Source organism: Pelodiscus sinensis, chromosome 5 (genome assembly GCF_049634645.1).
Source record: "Pelodiscus sinensis isolate JC-2024 chromosome 5, ASM4963464v1, whole genome shotgun sequence".
NCBI lineage: Eukaryota > Metazoa > Chordata > Testudines > Trionychidae > Pelodiscus > Pelodiscus sinensis.
In genome coordinates this window covers 15505851-15527886 of record NC_134715.1, presented here as the reverse complement: position 1 = coordinate 15527886, position 22036 = coordinate 15505851, and the positions used below count along the sequence as shown (strand labels likewise).

At 48.2% G+C, this 22036-nt stretch overlaps 1 protein-coding gene across 9 annotated transcripts in view; it reads left to right on the top strand.

Moving 5' to 3' along the window:
• FAM13A (family with sequence similarity 13 member A) overlaps positions 1-22036 on the top strand; it is a 335143-nt gene that overhangs the window by 157683 nt on the left and 155424 nt on the right. For all 9 annotated transcript variants that reach the window (XR_012904023.1, XM_075929587.1, XM_075929584.1 and 6 more), the window contains exon 4: positions 4763-4943. Coding sequence is in view for 8 of the 9 variants with exons in the window: in XM_075929587.1 (XP_075785702.1) it covers positions 4763-4943 (181 nt within the window). In the remaining variant the exon portion in view is untranslated. The remainder of the gene's footprint in view (positions 1-4762; positions 4944-22036) is intronic.

Here is a 22036-nt window from a genome sequence, read left to right as displayed (position 1 = left end):
ACTGATTACTACAGATGCTAGATATCGGAAGTGTTTGTCAAGGTTCAATCTAGTGTTCTGGCCACATGGCAGTGATACTGACCTGGCGCTTTTACCAGTTGCTGTTAAAACAAAAAGATAGATGGTAGTTATCTGTGCAAGTTGAGATATTATTAACGTCCTTATTGTTCCTTATTATGCCAGCCTTTCAGAATTTTCACAAGTCTTACCAGCCCCAGTAAATGACAGAAATGGGAAAAGGGGGGAGGGAGCTACTGTGTCACCATGTGCTAATGGATGGTGATGAGAGAGAGAGCTAATGATATTATTGCTTATCTTTCAAAAAAATGTGCCTTAGATAAGTGAGCGAGCTGAATTTTACAAATCTGTTTCATGCCATGTTTGACCTTCTCTCTCTGAGGAAGGAGCTAGCTTTTGGCTGCAGAGAGAAAAGCTACAACTAAAATGAATTTGTGTGCTGGAATTGGCAGGTATGTTTACACATACATTTGATAACAGACCATGAATGATTTCTGATTTAACCATGTAGTATAAAAAGAGATAGAAATAAGTTTAATTTGTAATGTGCATTGATTTTTTTTAAAAGCACATTTCATATCAGCACATTGGATAAGCACTAAATCATAGCCTGAAAAACAGTTGTTTCTGGTATTTCAACATGCTGTAATTCCAGTTTAGCTAATTTATGAAAAACTATATTGAATGGCAGGTGTGAGAACATTTATTGCCTGATCTTCCTAAATTACATGCAAGATAAGTCTTGTTTAATTTTTAACTGTAAGGATGTCTGACTGTGCAAAATATAAAGCACGTGCCAACCTAACAATCATGCCTCAGTCCCCAAACTGTGGCAGTTTTAACAATTTTGATTATTCATATTTTTTATGCTCAGCACTCTTCTTCCCCTAGGCTAAGATAATATATAATTCACTTTGAAAATGGACATAAGGCAGTAATGAAAATAAAAATCCTAAAGTTTGTTTTAAAAATGGTAACTACTTTCTTAAATTTATTCATACTCTGTTAAAGAGAGTTGGGAAAATGTGATTGCCTTGGAAGTCCTTGTACCAGTGATTTAGTATATGGAATTATCCTCTACTGGTATTTGAAACTGAGGGCACTATATAAAAACACCAGTTTAGGTGTTAAAGTTAAAGTAGAACCTCCATCTTACATCATCAGAAGTAACAGCGTTTTATATATCCTCAATCCTAGTCTCCAGCCATGAGAGGCAAGCCCACAACATGGTGTCTTCTCCCTTCTTTTGCAAAGCATTCTGCGCAGACTGCACAAAAACACAGCCCTCTTCCAAAACAGCAGGAACTTGGCATGCCAAAACAAATGACCAAAACAAAAAAAAAATCTTTTGAAAAGGCTAATGTAAATTTTCACAAATCTGTTCATTAGCTTTTCTTATGGCACTTTTTTCTGTGTCATCTGAGCACTTAATAAGCACTAATCACATGTCACTGGAGTGAATCATAAAAAGGGGAACTGAAAACCAGAGGTTGAGGGAACAATAGAGTAGCTACAGACTAAGGCTGTTAAGTATCATGTAATTGACTAATTGAATAGTCGATGCATTTTTGCATCAGCTATTCGATAGTCGATAGGGCAGCACTGCCCCTTAGAAATGCTGCCACAGCGTTTCAAAGGAGCAGTGCTGCATGGAGCCCTGGACCCCGGGCTCTGTGTGGCGCTGCCTCTTTGAAGTATCCCCCCACTTCCCTCCCTTGCTGCCTCTTGATAGAGGCAGCAAGGGCGGGGGGGGGGGGAAGCAACTAGTCAGCTAGTCCTTAACATCCCTACTACAGGCACATAGCAAAGAGAATGGTAGAGCTACAGAGAAACACATCTCATTGTCCAAGAGCCATCTTTTGGGGTTGGAAAAGAGCCCATGGAATGAATGATAGGGAGAATGTGATAGGATAACTTTGGGTATGTCTACACTACAGAGTTAGTTCGAACTAACGGATGTTAGTTCGAACTAACTTTCATAGGCGCTACACTAGCGCTCCGCTAGTTCGAACTTAATTCGAACTAGCAGAGCGCTTAGTTCGAACTAGGAAAACCTCATTGTACGAGGATTAAGCCTAGTTCGAACTAGCTAGTTCGAATTAAGGGGTGTGTAGCCCCTTAATTCGAACTAGTGGGAGGCTAGCCCTCCCCAGCTTTCCCTGGTGGCCACTCTGGCCAACACCAGGGAAACTCTATTGCCCCCCTCCCGGCCCCGGACCACTTAAAGAGGCACGGGCTGGCTACAGTGCCCGTGCCAGGTGCAAGCCTGCCAGCACCCAGCCAGCAGACCCTGCATCTGGCACGGCTCGAGCCAGCCACCCGATGCTCCCCAGCCCTCCCCCTCTTCCCGGAACCAGGCTGGTGGCTCCTGGGAGCTTGCCCGAGACCGCAAGAGGCGGGCACCTGCCTGGGCTAGTGTGGACATCGTGGACCTCATCCACGATCTCCGCACTAGGCACAGGAAAGTGGCCGTCTAGGGCAGGAGAGCTGCCAGCCTGGCCACCCAGGAGCAGGTGTGCATGAAAATCAAGGTGATCCACTGAGACACCCGACCCTAAGCCCTGAGCTTACAATGGCCGTCCTGGGTCAGACCAAAGGTCCATCTAGCCCAGTAGCCTGTCTGCCGACAGCGGCCAACCCTAGGGACTCTGGAGGGGATGGACCGAAGACAGTGACCAAGCCTTTTGTCTCGTGCCATCCCTCTCCAGCCTTCCACAAACCTTGGCCAGGGACACCACTCCTACCCTCTGGCTAATAGCACTCCATGGACCCAACCTCCATCACTTGATCTCACGTCCCTTTAAACTCTGTTCTAGTTCTAGCCTTCACAGCCTCCTGCAGCAAGGAGTTCCACAGGTTGACTCTTTGCTTTGTGAAGAATAACTTTCTGTTACTAGTTTGAAGCCTGCTACCCATTCCTTTCCTTTGGTGTCCTCTAGTCCTTCTTTATGGGAACTAATGAAGAACTTTTCTGTATGCACCCTCTCCACCCAACTCCTGCTTTTAGAGACCTCTATCCTGTCCCCCCTCCGTCTCCTCTTTTCTAAGCTGAAAAGTCCCAGTCTCTTTCGCCTCTCTTCATATGGGACCTGTTCCCAACCCCTGATCATTTTAGTTGCCCTCCCCTCTCCCACCCTCTCTCTTCCCCTCTCCTACCTCCTTTTCCCATTTTCCCCTAGTTTTGTTCAATAAAGACAGATTCCATTTTTGAACACAATTGTCCTTTATTTTGTACATCAAGAAAAGGGGCTAGGGAAGGGTAAGTGGAAGGAGGTGAGGGAGGAATGGGGTACGAGCCCCCGATGGGGAGGACTGGGCTGGCTCTGCGGGCTTCTGGGGGTGGAAGCTCTCCTGCAGCCCCCCAATTGTCCCCTCTCCCCAGATGGCAGCCTGCGGCAAGTGCAGCCGGGCTGATGGCCGAGTGCTGTGATGTGCCCAGTGCGGACACTCCGGGCACTCCAAGCCAGGACTGGTTTGCAAGCGGGGCACTCCTGAGAACTGTCTGTCCAGGTGGGGGTCGGGTCCCTTTAAGCACAGCCCTCGGCTAGCCTGAGACAGCATCTCCACACTCTAAGTCCTCCTGTGATGCCCTGCCGGCACTGCTTCCGGCCATCCTTAAGCCCGGTTCAGGGTCCACTTAATGTGGACATGCTAGTTCGAATTAGCAAAACGCTAATTCGAACTAGTTTTTAGTTCTAGACGCGTTAGTTCAAATTAGCTTAGTTCGAATTAACTAATTCGAACTAAGTTCGAATTAACGTTGTAGTGTAGACGTACCCTTTGAGAAGTATGGTACATACTGAGATATTTTGGGACTTAGTGGAAGAAGAAAGGGAAGAAGATAAATGCAGAGGTATTGGAAAGGAGAAAAGCCCTTAAGAATAGATGTGGTAATATGTGGGAAAGAAAAAGTGTCGTGAAGCCAAGAAGAAGGGCACTGAAGTATTGACATACAAATAAACACAGTACTGAATAACCAACACAGACTAAACTGTAGTGACGGTGGCTCTAGGAGTTGTGTTACACAGCTAGTTTCATCTTGGTTTGTCCGTAGAGTCAGGGCTGGATTTCCCATTAGGCACAGAAGGCACGTGCCTAGTGGCTCCAGCATTCTGTGGGTACGTAAATGACAAAAGTGAGTTAAAAGTTTCATTTTTTACAAGAAACTTGAAGGTCAGCTGTAGGTAGGAGAGGATGGTTGTCCTGAAGATGCTGTGCCTAGTGGGGCATAAGGTGTAAATCTGGTCCTGCTTAGGCTAAGAGGTTTCAGGCAAGTGTTTCAAGCCATGGTCATTTATTGTAGTGCACAGAATTCACTTAGTGCTTTAAAGGAACAGGCAAGTGTCCTGCCCAGAGACATTTCAGTCAAATAAGATGAAGAAGAAGATACCATATATGAATGAGTGGGTGCACTTTTTGGAGTGGCGGAATTAAAAAAGGCAGGCTGTTTGAATAGTATATTTTCAGGGTGGAGTTGTGGGCCAAGGTTTGTCACACATGTATAACTGTGCTGAGTTTAATTGAACTAATCTGGATTTAATCAGTATAAATAAGGGCTGGTCTACTCACAGGCTTGTGTCAGTTTCTGATTTAGTTATTTCAGGGCAAGACTGCGTGTAGGCCACCCTCATAGCAGAAGCTTATCCCATCTATTTAATTGCTATAGTTAATGTCCATGAATAAATTGGAGATGATGGAGGATCATGCTCAGAAACCATGTTCTCCCTCCTCCTCTTCTTCCCAGACACTAGAAATGATGCTGAGAAAGAGAACAGCTTGAAAGAACTTATACAAGAGCTGCCTGATGCCAACTACTCCCTGCTGAAGTACCTGTGCTGGTTCTTGACCCAAGTTGCTGAGCACCACGTGGAGAACAGAATGAACATTTCCAATCTGGCCACTATTTTTGGACCAAGTTGTTTTCAGTAAGTTCCTGTTTTTTTCTCTCTTTTTGTCTCACTTCAGCTGAACCAGTTTCAAAGCAGGCAGCAAGAGAAGCAGTCAGAATTCACATTGATTCAGTTGATCCAATACATTCCCTAGACAATGGATGCAGGCTTTAGGGGTAACATTTGGGGTGACAGTTGTCCTTTGTGGAGTAGGGGGAGGGAGTTTGCTGGCAATTTCAAATGCTTTTTAAGCAGTTTGTTTGGTGTGAACTGGAGCAAAACGGAGCAGAAAATCCCCAACGTTTGCAGAAGGAAGAAAATCACATTACACAACATTCTTCCTTTGCTGCCACTCAGCTTGGAGGCTTCTTTGCATAATATCCAGATGGGGCATTTAGGGAAGAAGGGCTGCTGCTGGATGCTGCCTGCTCCATACTTCCAGAAGATGAGACTTGCAAACTTGATTCCGGAGTGTGTGATCCTGTTCCACTTGGACTGTGGCTCTGAAAGGAGCTGTGCTCCAAGAGCAGGGTGGCAAACGTTTTGGCCATGGAAATTGTACGACAGCTCATGAGTACAGGGCTGGGTAGTGGGTGAGGGGGTGGGAGGGAGTGTGTGGTGCAGGAGGGGGCTCAAGGCAGGTGGGGGTGGGGCCAGAGGTTTAGATCTGAAAGAGGTTCAGGGTGTGGGCTCTGGCTTCTGGTTGGCGGTGCAGCAAGGCTAAGGCAAGGATGTAATGGACTCCTTCAGTGCTAATGTGAACTTTGGAGAGCAATGTGATGGAGTTTCAGATGGCAGAGCCCCCCAGCCTCATCCTATCTTGCAAAGGCCCCACTCCTATGTTCCCCAGAGCCCAACTGCCCCCATTCTGGCCACTGCTGGCCCCTGCCCACCACCTTCCTCCCTTCCAGTGAGGTTGCTAGCCCTGATTCCCTGACCCAAGGTAGCACCCCCCATGGCCCTGCCTGGAGAGCCAGCAGGCAGCATGGCTACAACCTGTCCTGGCCCTGGATCATTCGGGGGTGACATGGCCCCAGCCTCCTTGCAGTGCTGGAAAGCTGGTGAGCGATGTGACTGCCCCCTGCCCTGGCTCCAGAGCTCTAGCGGGCAACATGGCCCCAGAGCAGACCCTTAACCAGAAGTCCCACTCCAATGGCTAAGCCACGAGCCCCAGCACTGGGTGGCCAGAGTGGCTCCAGCGCTGGGAGTGCAGGGGGTGTGGCACAGCCCCCAGTCTGCCAGCCCCAGCCTCTGACACCACAGCCATCCTATGGAGCGTGGGTGAGCCAGGCGAGGCAGTATGGGCATTCCTGAGCTCTATACTCCTGATGAGACCGGAGAGGCCTTTTCTACTTGCGAGAGATGGGGTTTGTGGAAGGTTTCCTACAGGGCTGTGGAGCTGAGATGGAGCTGGGATGCAGCTGCACTCGGTGGCATTTTATTCTGTAAAGTCTGCTGATGGTAGAGTTGCTACTGAAATGAGGGGCATGAAAAGTTAACTGGTTAACCGGCAACTGGCTCTCTAAACAGTTAACCAGAGGAGCTGGAGCAGCTCCCCACCTGCCTTGGGCAGGGGATGCTCCAGCCCTGCAGGGCCCACCGCAGGCAGGGGCTGCTCCAGTTGGCCAGAGCAACCCTTATTCGTGGTGGGCCCAGCCCAGTCCCTTGCTGCAGGTTACACATTGTCTCACTGGGAGGTGGCTTCTCTGTGGCAGAGAAGCCTGCCTGGGAGTGGAGCTGGCAGCTCCTTATTTAAAGAGCCCGCAGCATGTGTAACTGTGTAACTGCTAAGAATTTCAGCGGTTGCATGGTTGCCTATTTAACTGACTATACCTCCCTAATTGAGAACTGAGGGTACGTCTACACTACAGCGCTAGTTCGAACTAACTTAGTTCGAATTAGTTAATTCGAACTAAGCTAGTTCGAACTAACGCATCTAGAACTAAAAACTAGTTCGAACTAGCGTTTTGCTAGTTCGAACTAGTAAGTCCACATTGAGTGGACTCTGAACAGGGCTTAATGATGGCCGGAAGCAGTGCCGGCAGGGCATAAAAGGAGGACTTAGAGCATGGAGATACTGTCTCAGGCTAGCCGAGGGCTGCGCTTAAAGGGTCCCGACCCCCACCCCGGACACACAGTTCTAAGGGGTGCCCCGCTTGCAAAGAAGTTCTGGCTTGGAGTGCCCTGAGTGCCCACACTGGGCACATCACACCACTCGGCCATCAGCCCGGCTGCACTTGCCGCAGGCTGCCATCTGGGGAGAGGGAGTAATTGGGGGGCTGCAGGAGAGCTTCCACCCCCAGAAGCCCGCAGAGCCAGCCCAGTCCTCCCCATCGGGGGCTCGTACCCCATTCCTCCCTCACCTTCTTCCACTTGCCCTTCCCTAGCCCCCCTTCTTATTGATGTACAAAATAAAGATAACGTTTCTTCCAACATTGACTCTGTCTTTATTGAAAAAAACTGGGGGAGACTGGGAAAAGGAGGTGGGAGAGGGGAAGAGAAAGGCTGGGAGAGGGGAGGGCAACTAACATGATCAGGGGTTGGGAACAGGTCCCAGATGAAGAGAGGCTACAGAGACTGGGACTGTTCAGCTTAGAAAAGAGGAGACGGAGGGGGGACAGGATAGAGGTCTCTAAAAGCAGGGGTTGGGTGGAGAGGGTGCATTCAGAAAAGTTCTTCAGGAGTTCCCATAAAGAAGGACTAGAGGACACCAAAGGAAAGGAATGGGTAGCAGGCTTGAAACTAGTAAGAGAAAGTTGTTCTTCACAAAGCAAATAGTTAACCTGTGGAACTCCTTGCTGCAGGAGGCTGTGAAGGCTACAACTAGAACAGAGTTTAAAGGGAAGTGAGATCAAGTGATGGAGGTTGGGTCCATGGAGTCCTATTAGCCAGAGGGTAGGAGTGGTGTCCCTGCCCAAAGTTTGTGGAAGGCTGGAGAGGGATGGCACGAGACAAATGGCTTGGTCATTGTCTTCGGTCCATCCCCTCCAGGGTCCCTAGGGTTGGCCGCTGTTGGCAGACAGGCTACTGGGCTAGATGGACCTTTGGTCTGACCCAGTACGGCCATTGTAAGCTCAGGGCTCAGTGTCGGGGGTCTCAGTGGACCCCCTTGATTTTCATGCACACCTGGTCCTGGGTGGCCAGGCTGGCAGCTCTCCTGACCTAGCCGGCCACTTTCCTGTGCCTAGTGCGGAGATCGTGGACGAGGTCCACGATGTCCGCACTAGCCCAGGAAGGTGCCCGCCTCTTGCGGTCCAGGGCAAGCTCCCGGGAGCCGCCAGCCTGGTCCCGGCAAGAGGGGGTGGGCTGGGGGGCATCGGGTGGGTGGCTCTGTGCCGTGCCAGGTGCAGGGTCTGCTAGCTGGGTGCTGGCAGGCTTGCACCTGGCACGGGCACCGTAGCCAGCCCGTGCCCCTTTAAGGGGTCCGGGGCCGGGAGGGGGGCATAGAGTTTCCCTGGTGTTGGCCAGAGTGGCCACCAGGGAAACCTGGGGAGGGCTAGCCTCCCACTAGTTCGAACTAAAGGGCTACACAGCCCTTAGTTCGAACTAGCTAGTTCGAACTAGGCGTTAGTCCTCGTAAAATGAGGTTTACCTAGTTCGAACTAAGCGCTCCGCTAGTTCGATTCAAATTCGAACTAGCGGAGCGCTAGTGTAGCGCATAGGAAAGTTAGTTCGAACTAACGTCCGTTAGTTCGAACTAACTTTCTAGTGTAGACATACCCTGAGTGAGTACTGCTGGAAGGATCCATGTCTATATGCCAGTTAGAAAAGGGAATTTTGTGTAAGAACTGGTTGGGTTGTGAATGGTGGCATGCTAGTGTAGGGGGAAAGAGAGAGGAGAGGAGGGGCAGGGAAGAGCTGACCGTGCATAGAGGTAGAGCATCTTGGCTATGCGTGGATCTGTGGAGATTAGGAAATTCTTCCCTTCATGGGAGATGCATTAACAAGATTCCTATAGGTGGACTTCTTAGAATCTCCTAGGTCCTCAGAGCACCTCTCATGGGTATTCCACAGGAGGGTATGGGTTGGTGCCTCCCATGTATGTCTGTTTTTATTTGGGTATGGCCATGCCACATGCCATTGTGTAGTCAAGAAAAATATAACAACAATGCAGGTTTCCTGCTCTTCTAGTAAGCCTTGACCATAATGGGGAATTGTTCCAATTCAGCAGTTGATGTAGCTTTCTGGGGCTGACCCTTGAGAACAGACAAGGGCAAACTGAGTTCTGCTAATCAGGTTTTACCCCAATTATGAGCTCAGTCTGCACAAACCCTTGCATGACTTTGTGTATGCCTACGGGTCAGCACCGATGGAGTTAAATCTATTGGTGAATAAGACTGTTCCTGAGTGTGCGCAGAAGCTAAGAGTTGCAGACATGCTGATTTTTATTCACTGAGGAGCAGAGCTGCAAGGCAGAGGGGTTCCGTAAATCCTCACAATTCGTTCCAGTTCCATAGTCCAAAGTGAAATATTTAGTAAGGGTGTAGTTTGAAGTAGATGAGGGATTTATTTTTGTAGCTCTAATTTGAATACTGTTGTTTGTAATACTCTCCAAGATCCTTGAATATCTCTTCCATTTCTGACAATTCTACTTCATGCTTTGTACCTCACAGCAGCTGTTTGAACTAGAGGGGATTATCATGCACAAACTCTAGATTTTTGTCTTAATTTTTTTATGTAAACACGGAGGCAGACTAACAGCACGCTAGAGGTGCTACCCCCACATGACAAAAGACAGAATTGTGTTCTGACATGATCTAGGAGAATGGAAATAGCAATTAAAGCATGAAAAGTTGCAAAACTCCTCCAGAGTTTATGCTGCTAAAAATTAGTATGTTCCAGAAAAAAGGTTGTGTGTGTAAGGGATGTAAAATCCCATTCATTCAGTTACCGGGTAAATGTTATGTGTAACTGGTTAATTGCTTAAACGGGGATGGGTGAGGAGTCGGCTGGGCTGGAGTGTCCCTCTACCGTGGGAGGGGGCTGCACTGGTCGGGCCGGGGTTCCAGTGTGGGCAGGGGCTTCTCCACCCTGGCCGGAACTCCCACAACAGGCTGCTCTGGCCAGCCAGGCCACCAGTTAACTCTGGCCAGGCAGGCCACCAGGCTAACCATTGACATCCATAGTGTAAATAATTACTAGGTCAATAATGAGTATTTTGTTTGTTGTTGCTTTGCGTGCTGGCTGACAGTTTTCCTTCTCTCTCTCCTTTTCTGTTACAATGTTAAAAGGTTGCCAGCTGACACATCTATAGTGCTCACTGACTACTCTTAATTTCCCCCTATTGATTGTGAGAGCTCGCTGAATGCTGAAGTGATTTCTAGTAGTGTCAATTACTTGGGCTACGTCTACACTGGCAGCTTTTTGCGCAATAACTCTTCCACAAGAGAGCATCTACCCTGGCATGTGCTTTTGCGCAAGAGCATCCATGGCAGTGTAGACGCTCTCTTCTGCAAGAAAGCTCTGATAGCCATTTTAACCATAGGGGCTTCTTGCGCAAGGAATTCATGTTGCCTGTCTACACTGCCCTCTTCTGGAAGAGCTCTTGTGCAAGAGGGCTTATTCCTCATGGGGAGAGGAATAACTCTTCTGGAAGAGGCCCTGTTTTACAACACTATACTTTAAATCTACTTCTGGAAGAACACTCATGCAGTCTAGACAGCCGGCAAGTTTTTGCAGAAGAACGGCTGTTCTTCCATAAGAAGCTGCCAGTATAGACGTAGCCTTGGTGTGTGTTTTAGAACTTGTTTGTCAGCTAACAATTTAAGACTTGGATTGTTTTATGGATTTTTTTACATAAATATTTCCTTTTTTTTTTAGTTTGACTAGGTGATGAATAAGGCCAGGTTAACAATTTATTTTTTATTAACAAAGCTATTAAACAGTGAAAAAGTCTCCCAATGTCAGCAACAGGGAGGTCCATCCTTGTTATCAAATTAAATACTGACAAAAACACTTGGTGAGAACAATGCAATATATTCATTTGACTTCCTTTTCTCATTTGGAACGTAGAAACAGTCACAAATAGTTGCAAAGTTTTAGCATCTGGTGTAAATTGTGAAGAAAGTGAGAGAGAGAACTTTTAGTTTAGAAAGACATGTCCAGAGACCTTCCACAACAAAGGATGTCAGTGGTTAACCTGTAAGCATCACCCTTACCAGGTGATGGTTATCAGTTAACCGGAAGCCTGGCTAGGCTGGAACAGCACCTTGCCTGATATGAGAGGGGTGCTGTTCCAGCCCAGCTGTGTCCACCATGCCATCAGCTGGGGGGGCGGGCGGGCGCTCCAGCTGGCCGGTCCCATTGCTCCACAGGCTGGGGGCATTCCAGCCTCACTGCACCCGTTGCACCATGCTGCATGCTGGGGACAGCTCAGGCCAGGCTGGAGTGGCCCTCTGCCTGTGGGTTCCCATTTAAGTGGTTAAATGTAATCTTTAACCAGTTAACCAATTCAAGGAGACTTTACATCTCTATATCAAACTAACAATTTTTTATAAAATAAAATGTAATGAAGGGCAATTTCTAGCCTTTAATATCAGGGCTGTTAGTGTCATATTCTACAAATTAATGACAATAATATCTTGTGATTATATAGAACTTGGCATCTGGAAATAATATTTCAAGCTGTACATAGGAATCTCTCTGCTCTTCGGTGGAGTTGAGCCATCTCCAGGGTTTAATGCTGCCGGGGTGGAGAACCTCAGGCCGGCCTCCGGCTTGCCTGGATCCAGCCCCCAAGGCTCAGGACTCCCCAGCATTCGGGAGCCTGCGCTGATGCTCCAGCCCTCTTGCTATCCTATAGCACACGAAATCTACTAGCCTGGGTCCTCGTAGGCTCTGGTATGTGAGGGAAATGTGGGGAGTCTCTTTCCTTCTCAGTCAGGGTTTGTTTTTGTTTGGGGGGGGTGCTTCTTACTTGTGTGCAGCCCCCAACTGATTTTTCTGTGGGCCTCTGACCCAAAAGAGGTTCCCTACTCATGGCTTAATTTGTCAATTGTTAGGAGACTGCTCAACAACTAACATAATTTAGGACAGGAAACGAAGGCTTCAGCTATTTTAAATTGACATGAGAATTTGTAGGCAGATTAGGCCTGATGCAAAGCTCGTAAAAGCCAATGGCTATCTTCCATTTGGTTCAGGCTCCTTATGGTCTCATTTTCTGAAATGTGGCTGAAATGCTCGGATTTCATAGGATCCCAAAGAGCAAGTATGGCTGTGACTGTAATTTGATGTGTTATCTGAAAGACAACATAGTGCCCCAAACACCACGTTGGGACATTTCTCTCAAAAAGTCTTTAAATAAAATGTAACTTTTAATTAACCACAGTGGCTTTAACTGGATCAGAGCAGTAGCAACAACAAAAATCAAGTGACAAAGTGTCAGGGATCCTTATTTAAGCTATTTTATTTTGGGGTATTGTCTCCAAATTCTATGGTAGTCAGCTGCAACTGACTACCATAGAAAATGTCCCACATCTGAGAGGTACACTTACCATGGTTTATAAGCTCCATACTCCTCTCCTGTAATTTTGAAATGATACACTCAGCAATTAAAACCCTGCCTTGTTTCTAAGCTTCACAAAATATTTGTATATTTCATAATCTGTGGATTTTTATAAACTGTATAAACCAAATAGCCGTATTCAAGGAGTTTAGAAGCTTCACAGGTCTCTCAGCAACATTTGTAAGCTGTGCAGACCAAACAGCTTGTGTTCTGGTAAGATATAATTCATACCTCCATCTGTCAGTGCCGGTGAACTATGGTCCTGGATATTATTTTTCCTGAAATCATGTCTAAAAACATGCTTCTTTTATACTTTCTGATTTTTCCGCTAGTGAAAGCTTTGTTATCCAGCACACTGTTAACTGAAAAACTTGGTTAACCAGTATTGCCCCCAGCCACATCTTCAGGTGTGTGCACCTGACTCTGGCATGTCCAGCCAGCTGTTGTGGGGCTTCTGACAGCTGGCACCACCAGCTGATGTCATAAGCAGGCACCTCCTTCCCCATCAATCTGCACAGAACTGCCAGGATCTGGAGCTGCTGGTAGGGGGCAGAGCAGAGCAAGAAGCTTTATCATCTGGCACATTCAATTAACTGGCAACCTAAGTTCTATGTAGGGTGCATGCCTGCATGGCCGCATACAAACAGTTCTAAGCCCACCCACCAGTATCATTCACCTTCCTGTTGGACCTGAAAGGTGAGTGGTGTGACTGCTCCAGCAGCTGGGACCACATGGCGGGCAGCTGCTTCAGGGCCAGGGCCACATTGGGAGGTGGCTGCTCCAGCTGCTCTGGGGCTGGGGGTCACGTTCGGGGGAGGGCTGCTCTGGCGGCCGGGGCTGTGTTCTAGGGGCAGCTGCTAACTGCCCCTCCCAGACACAGCGCGCGCCAGGCTCGGCTCTAACCCCAGTGGCCGGGGAGGTGCAGGGGTGCCTGCCCACCCTGTGTGGGGCGCAGTAAGGTGCAGGTAGTGCCGTGTGCATGTGGTGCTCTGGGGCACTGCCACCTGCTGAGGTGGTGAAAACAGCAGCAGCTCTGGGGGCTGCTGTTCAACCCATGCGGTCTCGCCTGCACTGCTCACTGCCCAGCCTGCCTGCAGAGCTCAGGGCTGCCCGTTCACCCACTGGGAGTGGAAAGGAAGGAGCAGACAGGTCTGTCCTCCAGGTGGCTAGGTGCTTTGTCAGCTGCTGTGGAGGGGCAAGTCTCTACAGGGGCAGCTGGACGGGCGGTTGGGCACCGTGCTCCAGCTCCCCAAGAGTCTGGCAGCAGAGGAGCCCCAAGAGCCCGCTGATGGCACATAAACCTGGCTGGCAGCCCGGCTCCTAGTGCCTGTCCCCAGGCTGCTGTCCCAAGCATGGTACCCTGCCCTCATACCTTTCCCCCACTGCTGGGCTGTCACGGCTGCAGTGTGGGGTCTGCTAGCTACTGTGCCATGTTTCTTGGTGTTGAAAGCCCTGTGGGGTGGGGGTGGGGGTGAGGAAGGGGTGTAGGGCCTTGGTTTAAAATAGCAATTTCAAGTGGCAAGGGAAGCAGCGAGATTGGGCTCGAGGGGGAGGAGGCAGGCAGGACACAGAGTGACGTAATAACATCACTCTGTTGTCCCACAGGAAAAGTGTTTTTTTTTAAATATATATAGAGAACTTTCAGTCACAGAGAACTTTATAAAAGAAATGCCAGTCAAGAAATCACAAAACTAGGATCTCCATAAAATAGGTTTTGTCTAAGAGCAGGCCTCTTATCTGATCATAAAATGGCATAAAAAGGAGACTCTGCTTCATTTACAGGTTCAGGGCATACTGTGATGTGATTTAGGCCAGGGCCACATGGGTTAGGAGGTCAGATATTGGAGTGAAGGAAGGCGGTGTGAGTTCCTTGGTAGGCAGAATGTATGTGTTCCAGTGAAGCTATGGGAGCACCATTAACAAAGGCCTTGTAAACCCGAGCTCTCTGATGCCTTCAGGAAAGAGTCATGCTTCCACTGATTGGTGCAGCTTCTCCCTCACCTGGCTAGTGGTCTCTTTCCATGTGCTCCTTACATGTACCCATCCAGCCCCTTCGGTCTCCCTCATGCCTTGTCCCCCATCTGTTTTGCTATTGGCCCTGAGGGGCAGAGAATAGCTGCAGCATAGTGTTAATTATCCCTTGTTTTAATATTCTTTCTTCCATAACATATATATCGAAGATATTAGTAACTGGAGGGTGCCATGGGGCACACATCCAAACAAGCACATATGACCGCAATATTGGTGCAGAAGACAAAACTCTGCTCATGGATGAAACATTTTAGATGGAAAACTGCTGCCAACCCCCATTCCTCATGAATGCTGGATAACAAAGCTTTCACTGTACTTTATTCTGTGTTTTTATTACTTAAACCTGTAAATTGGTGCGTGAAGGTCTGTATGAAATCTCTTTTATAGAATGATGATGGGATGGATCAGCAGAAAAGTCAAGACAACCATACTGATGAAATTTAAAATAATGCAAATTGTGAGTGCCTTTAAAAGCAGGCGGATGCTCTTTTGTGATAAAATAAGTTTAATTGTCTCAAGTGGAGGCTTATTACTGTGATCGACAGGAACATTTTTGTTTCTGATGTTGTCTTGCAGCTGTTCTCTATAAATAGGCATTATGTCCTTTTCCTGTCCTTTGTTGATGGTAGAGTGGTAACTGGAGAACACTTTCCGGTGGGTGGTGATGACTCTTCAGAAGAATTTTGTTTATACAGAATGTAAATTTGAATGTTGTTAAACATGGATTTGGCAGTTTCAGGATTTTATAACGCATCTTACACATTTTATAACCGTGAACAAAAGAAACGTACAGATATTAAATATTGTTTGTTTAGTCCAATGGCTATTGGTTCACCCCTACTGATCACTGGTTGATGTACTCTGAGGGTGGGTCTACACTGCACCCTTAGCTATTTGAGCTACACAAATTGCATAGCTTATTTTGAGTGTATTTTGAAATAGCTTATTTTGTAATTTGGCACTGTCTACACAGCGCCACATTTTGAAATAAACGGCTATTCCAAAAAATCCCTTAATCCATGTGGAACGAGGTTTACAGGGACATAGGAATAGCATGCCCGATATTTCAAAAGATATTTCAAAATAACGGGAGTGCTGTAGATGCAGAATAGCTATTTCAGGATATTGGAAGTATCCTGAAATAGCACCACAGTGTAGATGAATTCTGAGAACTAATTGAAAATCCTGATTGAGTGTCAAGAGGTAATCCAGTATAAGTAGGAGGGGGCCCTGTGCTGCCTCCACCTGTTTGGTGGTAGATCAGTTAGTGAATTGCTCCCACTGCTATGAGTAGGTGAATCGAGTTGGAGGTTTCCTGCTATGGAGTAAAACATGTTGCACCTGCTCTGAGCAGTCTTATACTCCATGAGAAAGACATCGAGGAGCCATGCTCTGAGCTGCCATTGTAGCAAATCAGGGTGTTGTAGTTACCCCATTTGTTATGCACAAGGTAAGTAACCTTCCCTTTATCAATCTACAACTAGTAAGTTGCAATCTGATTGAAACCTGCTCACAGCTGAGTGTGGGTCTGCACATGTAGCCTTCTGCTAGGGGGTTTCCTTTTCTTTTTTTTGGTGAAACACATTCCTGCGTAGGACATGCTCCGATGTCCTTCTGGGAATAGGGTGGAAGTTGTGGTCACCCAACAGTAGTTTGACTTGTGATCTCCTGGGACCAGGCTCTGTGCAGTGATGTTAGAAAGCAAGGAAGTGAGGCAAAGAGTGCTATATGCCACCTTCAAAAACATGGCACAATGGGCTCATTCCCCTTTTGGCTTTGGCCTGTTGGGTTTGATGTGAGGCCTGAATTGTGTTTGGAAGGGTAGATAGGACAGTGTCCATGAGATTTTCATAGTGGATGTTCTAGACACAACTAGGCATATTTAGAGTTTTGGTTCCTGATGTCTCTATTTTTATTCAGCAGGAGTCTTATAAAGCATTGTCTCATGTTTTGTGGTATACCAAATAACAAGGAGACTTTTTATGTAATAAAACTGTATTATGCAGGAGACCCTCTGAGATACAACCATGAGAGTTATACACTTAGTGATCAACCAGAAACCTAAGATCCCTGAAAGCTACACGGCTGAGCAGCCACGCAGCTGCCTATTTAGTACTGTGCAGGCACTTCATGAAGTTGCACAGGCTAAGAACCTGTGGCAGCTGGTGAAGGGCTGCCCCATCCCGTACCCCCCAACTATTCCTGCATCTGCCACAGGCAGTGCAGCCCTGAGCTGCCTCATGTAGCAAGGTAGCCCCCAGCTCCATCTACCCCAGTCCGGGCCTGGGCCCAGGTTCCATCTGGCTGCGGCAGCCCAGATCCTGCCACGAGTGGGGCTGGCCTCAGCCTTCGACTAGCTGTGTCATCCCAGCTGCAGCATCCCGGCCCCTTTCAGTTGTAGCAGCCTGGTCCCAGCTCTCCATCCAGCCGTGGCGGTTCCAATTTGGGACTGGCCCCAATCTGTCTGTGGCGGTCTGACTCCAGCCCCGATCCTGCAGCAGCCCCCATGCAGCCACGGCTCTCATCCAGTCCCATCTCTTATTTAGCCACAGGCCCCATTCTGGCCTGGCCCCTGGGTGTTCCCCCCACATGCCGGGGCTGCTGTGAAGAGAGAGAGCTGGGAGGAGTCCTCTCTTCAATCAGTAGAGTAGCACCCTCCTTCATGCAAACCTTTCCCGAACAGACATGCTTCTGTGATAGTGGTTGAGAGACCAGTGCAACCTACAAATTTGGGTGTCTGAACCAGTGGAAATACTGCATACGCCCTGTGAGGCAGGAACTTCTGTTAGGGAGATTGGTTACTTGAATGTAGACATTAGCATGATAAAGAAGAGACTAGGGCTGTTAAACAGTGGTTAATTAGGTAACTGTGTAACCATTAAAAAACCTCAGTGGATACCTGTATAAAGCTTCTACTGTAGAGCCCGCAGCACAGCTGGCTCCCTGGGAACTGGTGTGAACCAGAAACTGGCTTTTAAGTCAGTTCCCACTTCCTCAGGAGCAGGGCAACAGGTGGGAGCCAGTTTGACACCTTATATCCTCATGAGAGCTGGCATGTAAATTCATGCTTATCGGGTAACCACTTAAATGGTTATACTATTACCTCCCTAGAAGATATAAATACCTTAATTGTCCACTATAAAGGTAGTATTTGTTGTTTTTTGATACTAGTCATTGTCAGAAATAGCATACCGGACAAGATGAACTGTTGGGTTGATTTGCTAATCCAATTCCTATGTCATCATGATATTTGCTTTTTACAGTGTTACACCATTCACTGGTGCATGAATGAAACTTCTAGAGAGAGTGCATGTTTTCCTGTTTGCATGCACCTTTTCTTTATTGTTCCCACCAATTCTCCTGCACTCCAATCCTGGCTATGGGGATTTAGGTCAACAATGAATTGCACTTCTGCTTCATGTATTTGCCATACATAACTATTTCATCCACATCTAAAACATTATACCCCTTTGTAGATTGCCAATGTACAAATTCAAGTGTGTGTCTGCGTGTGTTTAAAGTAAATTCTCTGGTTTACTTGTGCATTGTTATATCTGAAGAACAAAGAAGAAGAAAAGGTGTTGAGATAGAATTAAGTCTTTCACTGGTTGGAAGAATAAAATCTGTGTAAAAACCAAATGGAATTTTAATGTGTAATTAATGAGAGTCATTTGTATTCCCCAGTCTACGTGTCAAGCAGTTCTTGGGGTTCTGGAGCGGAATATATTGATTTTGTGAAGGGGCTATTTGCTAAGCATATTTGCTGTATGAAAGCCAAGGATCCAAACTGTGCTTTTGCTTTATTGCCTAATTTGCAAAAGTTAAAATGTGACCTACATTTCAACAGGGGTTATCCATTTGATTTGTACCTATTATGGCCACTAGTGCCACTATTATCTGTACAGACATAGCATACAGCCTACAAGTTGGACCTCCCTGGTCCAGCACCCCCAGGACCTTATTGGCCCCAGATGAGGGATTTTACTAGACTAGGGAACATCATTTCTGACTCCCCTGCTGTTGGCCCCAGTCCCTCCCCTGCGGCCACACCAGGCTTCCCATCTCCCGCCCCGCTTCACCCAACGGGCAGCCCATCTGAGCCACACACCGGGCTCCCAGCCTCCACCCCTCTGTAGTAGTCAGGCTCCACATGGCAGTTGGCCCCAGCTGAGCACTATAGCTGTGCTTACCCGGAGCCCAGTTGCCGCGGCGCTCAGCAGGGGCCAAGCACCACATGGAGCCCAGCTGCCGTGGCACTTAGCAGGGGCCCAGCACGCTGCGGGCTCCGTGCAGCCCTCCCGCCATGCAGGAAGCACTCAGCTGGCTGTTGGGAGGCAGCAGCAGGGCTAGGTAAGTGGGGTGGGGCTAGTAGTGAGGGAGTTAGGGGGCAGGTCTGGCACTGGAGACGGGGCTAATATTGAGAACTGGGGGCTGGCACAGGGAGGCCTGGAGGGTTTGTGTGCAGTGGGGCTCTGGAAACAGGAGACTGCAACTGAGGCATTTGGGAAAGGAGGCTGGCACTAGGGGACTCTGAGGGCGAGAGGTCAGTAATGGGGGGATTGGGTGCAGGGGACTCTGGGGTCAGTGGCTGGCACTGAGGGGTAGTGGAGGGGTGGGAAGCTCTAGGGGTAAGGGCTGGCTCTGGGAGCCAGGGTTTTTTATACCAGGGACTGGCAAACCCATTCACAAACTTTTTGCAAAGCAGTAACATTTTATTCACATAGTTGAATATTTGTAATTTGCATAATGTATATGCAAATAAAATGTTGCTGAGCCACCAAAAATTTGTGAATGGGTTTGTTGTCCCCTGGTATAAATAGGTTGGGAACCACTGCTTTAACCTATGTGTGGGCTAACACCAGAGGGGGACCTAGACATACACAAAGCATCATAGAACTGGAACGGACCTCTGGAGGACATTAAGTCCAGTCCTCTGCACTGAGGGCAGGACCAAGCACCATCTAGCTCAAGGCTGAGCAATAATTTTTGATGAGTGGGAGCACTGCAAAAATTTGGTAAGTGGTCAATGGTTACACTCTTTGATATTCAGAAGGGAGTTTGGGGTGCAGGAAGGGGTGTGGGATCTGTGAGAGGGGTTGTGTGTAAGAGGGGGTTGTGATTTGGGGCAGGAGGGAATGCAGAGTCCAGGAGGGGGGTGCAGGGTCTGGGAGGAGGTTGTGACCTGAAGCAGGGGTGCAGGGCTTTGGGTTATGATCAAGGCAGGGCATTGGGGTGTAGCATCTGGGAGGAGGTTTGGGGGCAGAGAGTTTGATTTTTGTGGGGGGGGGCAGAGGGTTGGGGGAAGGGAGACGCTGAGGTGCCAGAGGCAGGCAGTAGCTGAGAGGCGCTTACCTGTCTGGCTCCTGCCACCAGTCTAGCAGGTCCCTCAGCCAGGCTCCCTGCCTTTTGCACAGGCTGTGGGGACATGTGCTTTTCTGAATGCTGTGAGCCCTGGGAGAAGGGGTACTTCCCGTGCTGCTACTCTTGCAAATGGGAGCTGTGAAATCATGCTGGGTGCAAGGGTAACATGCAAAGTCTCTCCCCTCCCCCCACCCAGACTTGCAGTGCTCACACAAGCACATGGCTCCTGCAGACAGCTGCTCTGAGTAGCTGTGGGGACATGGCAAACAAGGACCCTGACTGAGGTTCCTGGTGGGCCGTGAGCCAGATCTTGCTCACCCTGATCTCTCTAATAGGTGTTTGTCGAACCTGCTTTTAAAAATCTCCAATAATGGAGAATCCACAACCCTCCAGGTAATTTATTCCAGTGTTTAACCAGCCTGACAGTTAGGAAGTTTTTCCTAATGTCCAACCTAAACCTCCCTTGCTGCAATCAATGTAAGCCCATTAATTCTTGTCTTATCCTCAGAGTTTGAGATTAATTTTTCTTGCTCATCTTTGTAACAACCTTTTAGATCAGAGGTGGGCAATAATTTTTAATGAGTGGGTCATGCCAAGATTTTGGCAAGTGGTCAAGGGCTGCACTTCTCTGGGGGATGGGGAGTGTGGGGTCTGGGACGTAGGTTGGGGTGTAGGAGGGAGTGTGGGATCTGAGAGGGAGTTTGGGTGAAGGAGGGAATCTGGGGCAGGGACTTGGGGTGCAGGCTCCAGGAGGGACTAAGGGAGGTTTCTGGACTGAATGAGGGGCTCTAGGAGGGCATGCAGAGTCCGGGAGGGAGTTGTGACCTGTGAGAAGGGGGTGCAGAGGATTTGGGTGGTGACCTGGGGCAGGGAGGGAATATGGGTGAAGGAGAGGATTCTGGCCAGGCTCATGAGCTGTCTGCACTGTATGGCTCTGCTCTGGGCATTGGGGGGAAGGGAGGGAGAATGCTTCACATGCTGCCCCCGCCCCCAGCAAAATTTCTCAGCTGCTATTGGTTGGAAACTGGCCAATGGGAGCTTAGAGCTTTTGCTGCTGCGTGGGGCAGTGTGTGAAGCCTCTCTCCTCCCTGCCCAGCATTCAGAGCAGAGAGCAGCCAGCCTTTAGAGCAGCTACAGCTGCTCTCTGCCTAAGGGTCCCAGCAAGGCAGCTATGGGCCAGATATAGCAGCTTGACAGGCCGGATCCTGTGCGTTGGGCGCCTCTTACCCACCTCCATTTTAGATACTTTAAAACTGTTATCATGTCCCCTCTCAGTCGTCTCTTTTTCATACTAAACAAACCCAATTTTAATCTTAAGCATTCACTATGTTAGGCATCCAATCACCATCACCCTTCTTGGTGAAAACTGAAACAAAAAAGTCATTAAACACCTCTGTCATTTCCACGTTTTCTATTATTGTTTCTCATAGTTGAATAATGAGCCTACCCTGTTGTTGGTTTTCCTCTTGCTTCTAATCTGTTTGTCGAATGTTTTCTTGTTACCCTTTGTCTGTAGCTAGATTGAGCTTTTCTAATTTTGCTTCCTACATTTTTGTGTTTATATTCATCCTTTGTCATTTGACCTAGTTTCCACATTTTGCAGGTCTTTTTAAACTTTTAGATCATTCAGTATTTCCTGGGTAAGTCAGGGTGATTTCTTGTCATACTGCCTAATTTTCCTGTGCAGTGAAATAGATTGTTTTTGTGCCCTTAATAATGTCTCTCTAAAAAATTGCCACCCCCCTCCAGTCTGTTCCTCCATCCCTCTCTGCTCTGGCACCCTACAACCCTCTCAGGCTCCCCAACCCACATCCCAAGCCCACTTCCCAGCAGCCCCCTCTCACACACTGACCCCCTCATTTTTGGCACAACCCCCAATCCTAGAGGGGCCCACAAAATCTACTAGCCCAGGCCCCCTTAGGCTCTGGTATGCAAGGGGACTGTGGGGAGTGTCTTGTGTCTTTCTGCTTCTTAGTCCGAGGCCATGTCAGTGAGGGGAGGTGTGTTATTTTTTGGGGGGGGAGGGGTTGTGGTTTTTTCCCCCACTTTTGTGCAGCCCCTGACTAATTTTTTTTTCCTATCGGTCAGCAGCCCCCAATCCAAAAAAAAGTTTCCCCAACCCTGCCTTATTGGATAATGAAGGGGCAGACTCATGACATGTGTCTGGTCCTTTGGGAACAGAACAACTAGTATTTTCTGTGATATTATGGTGAAAGGGGCCTGATATCATAGG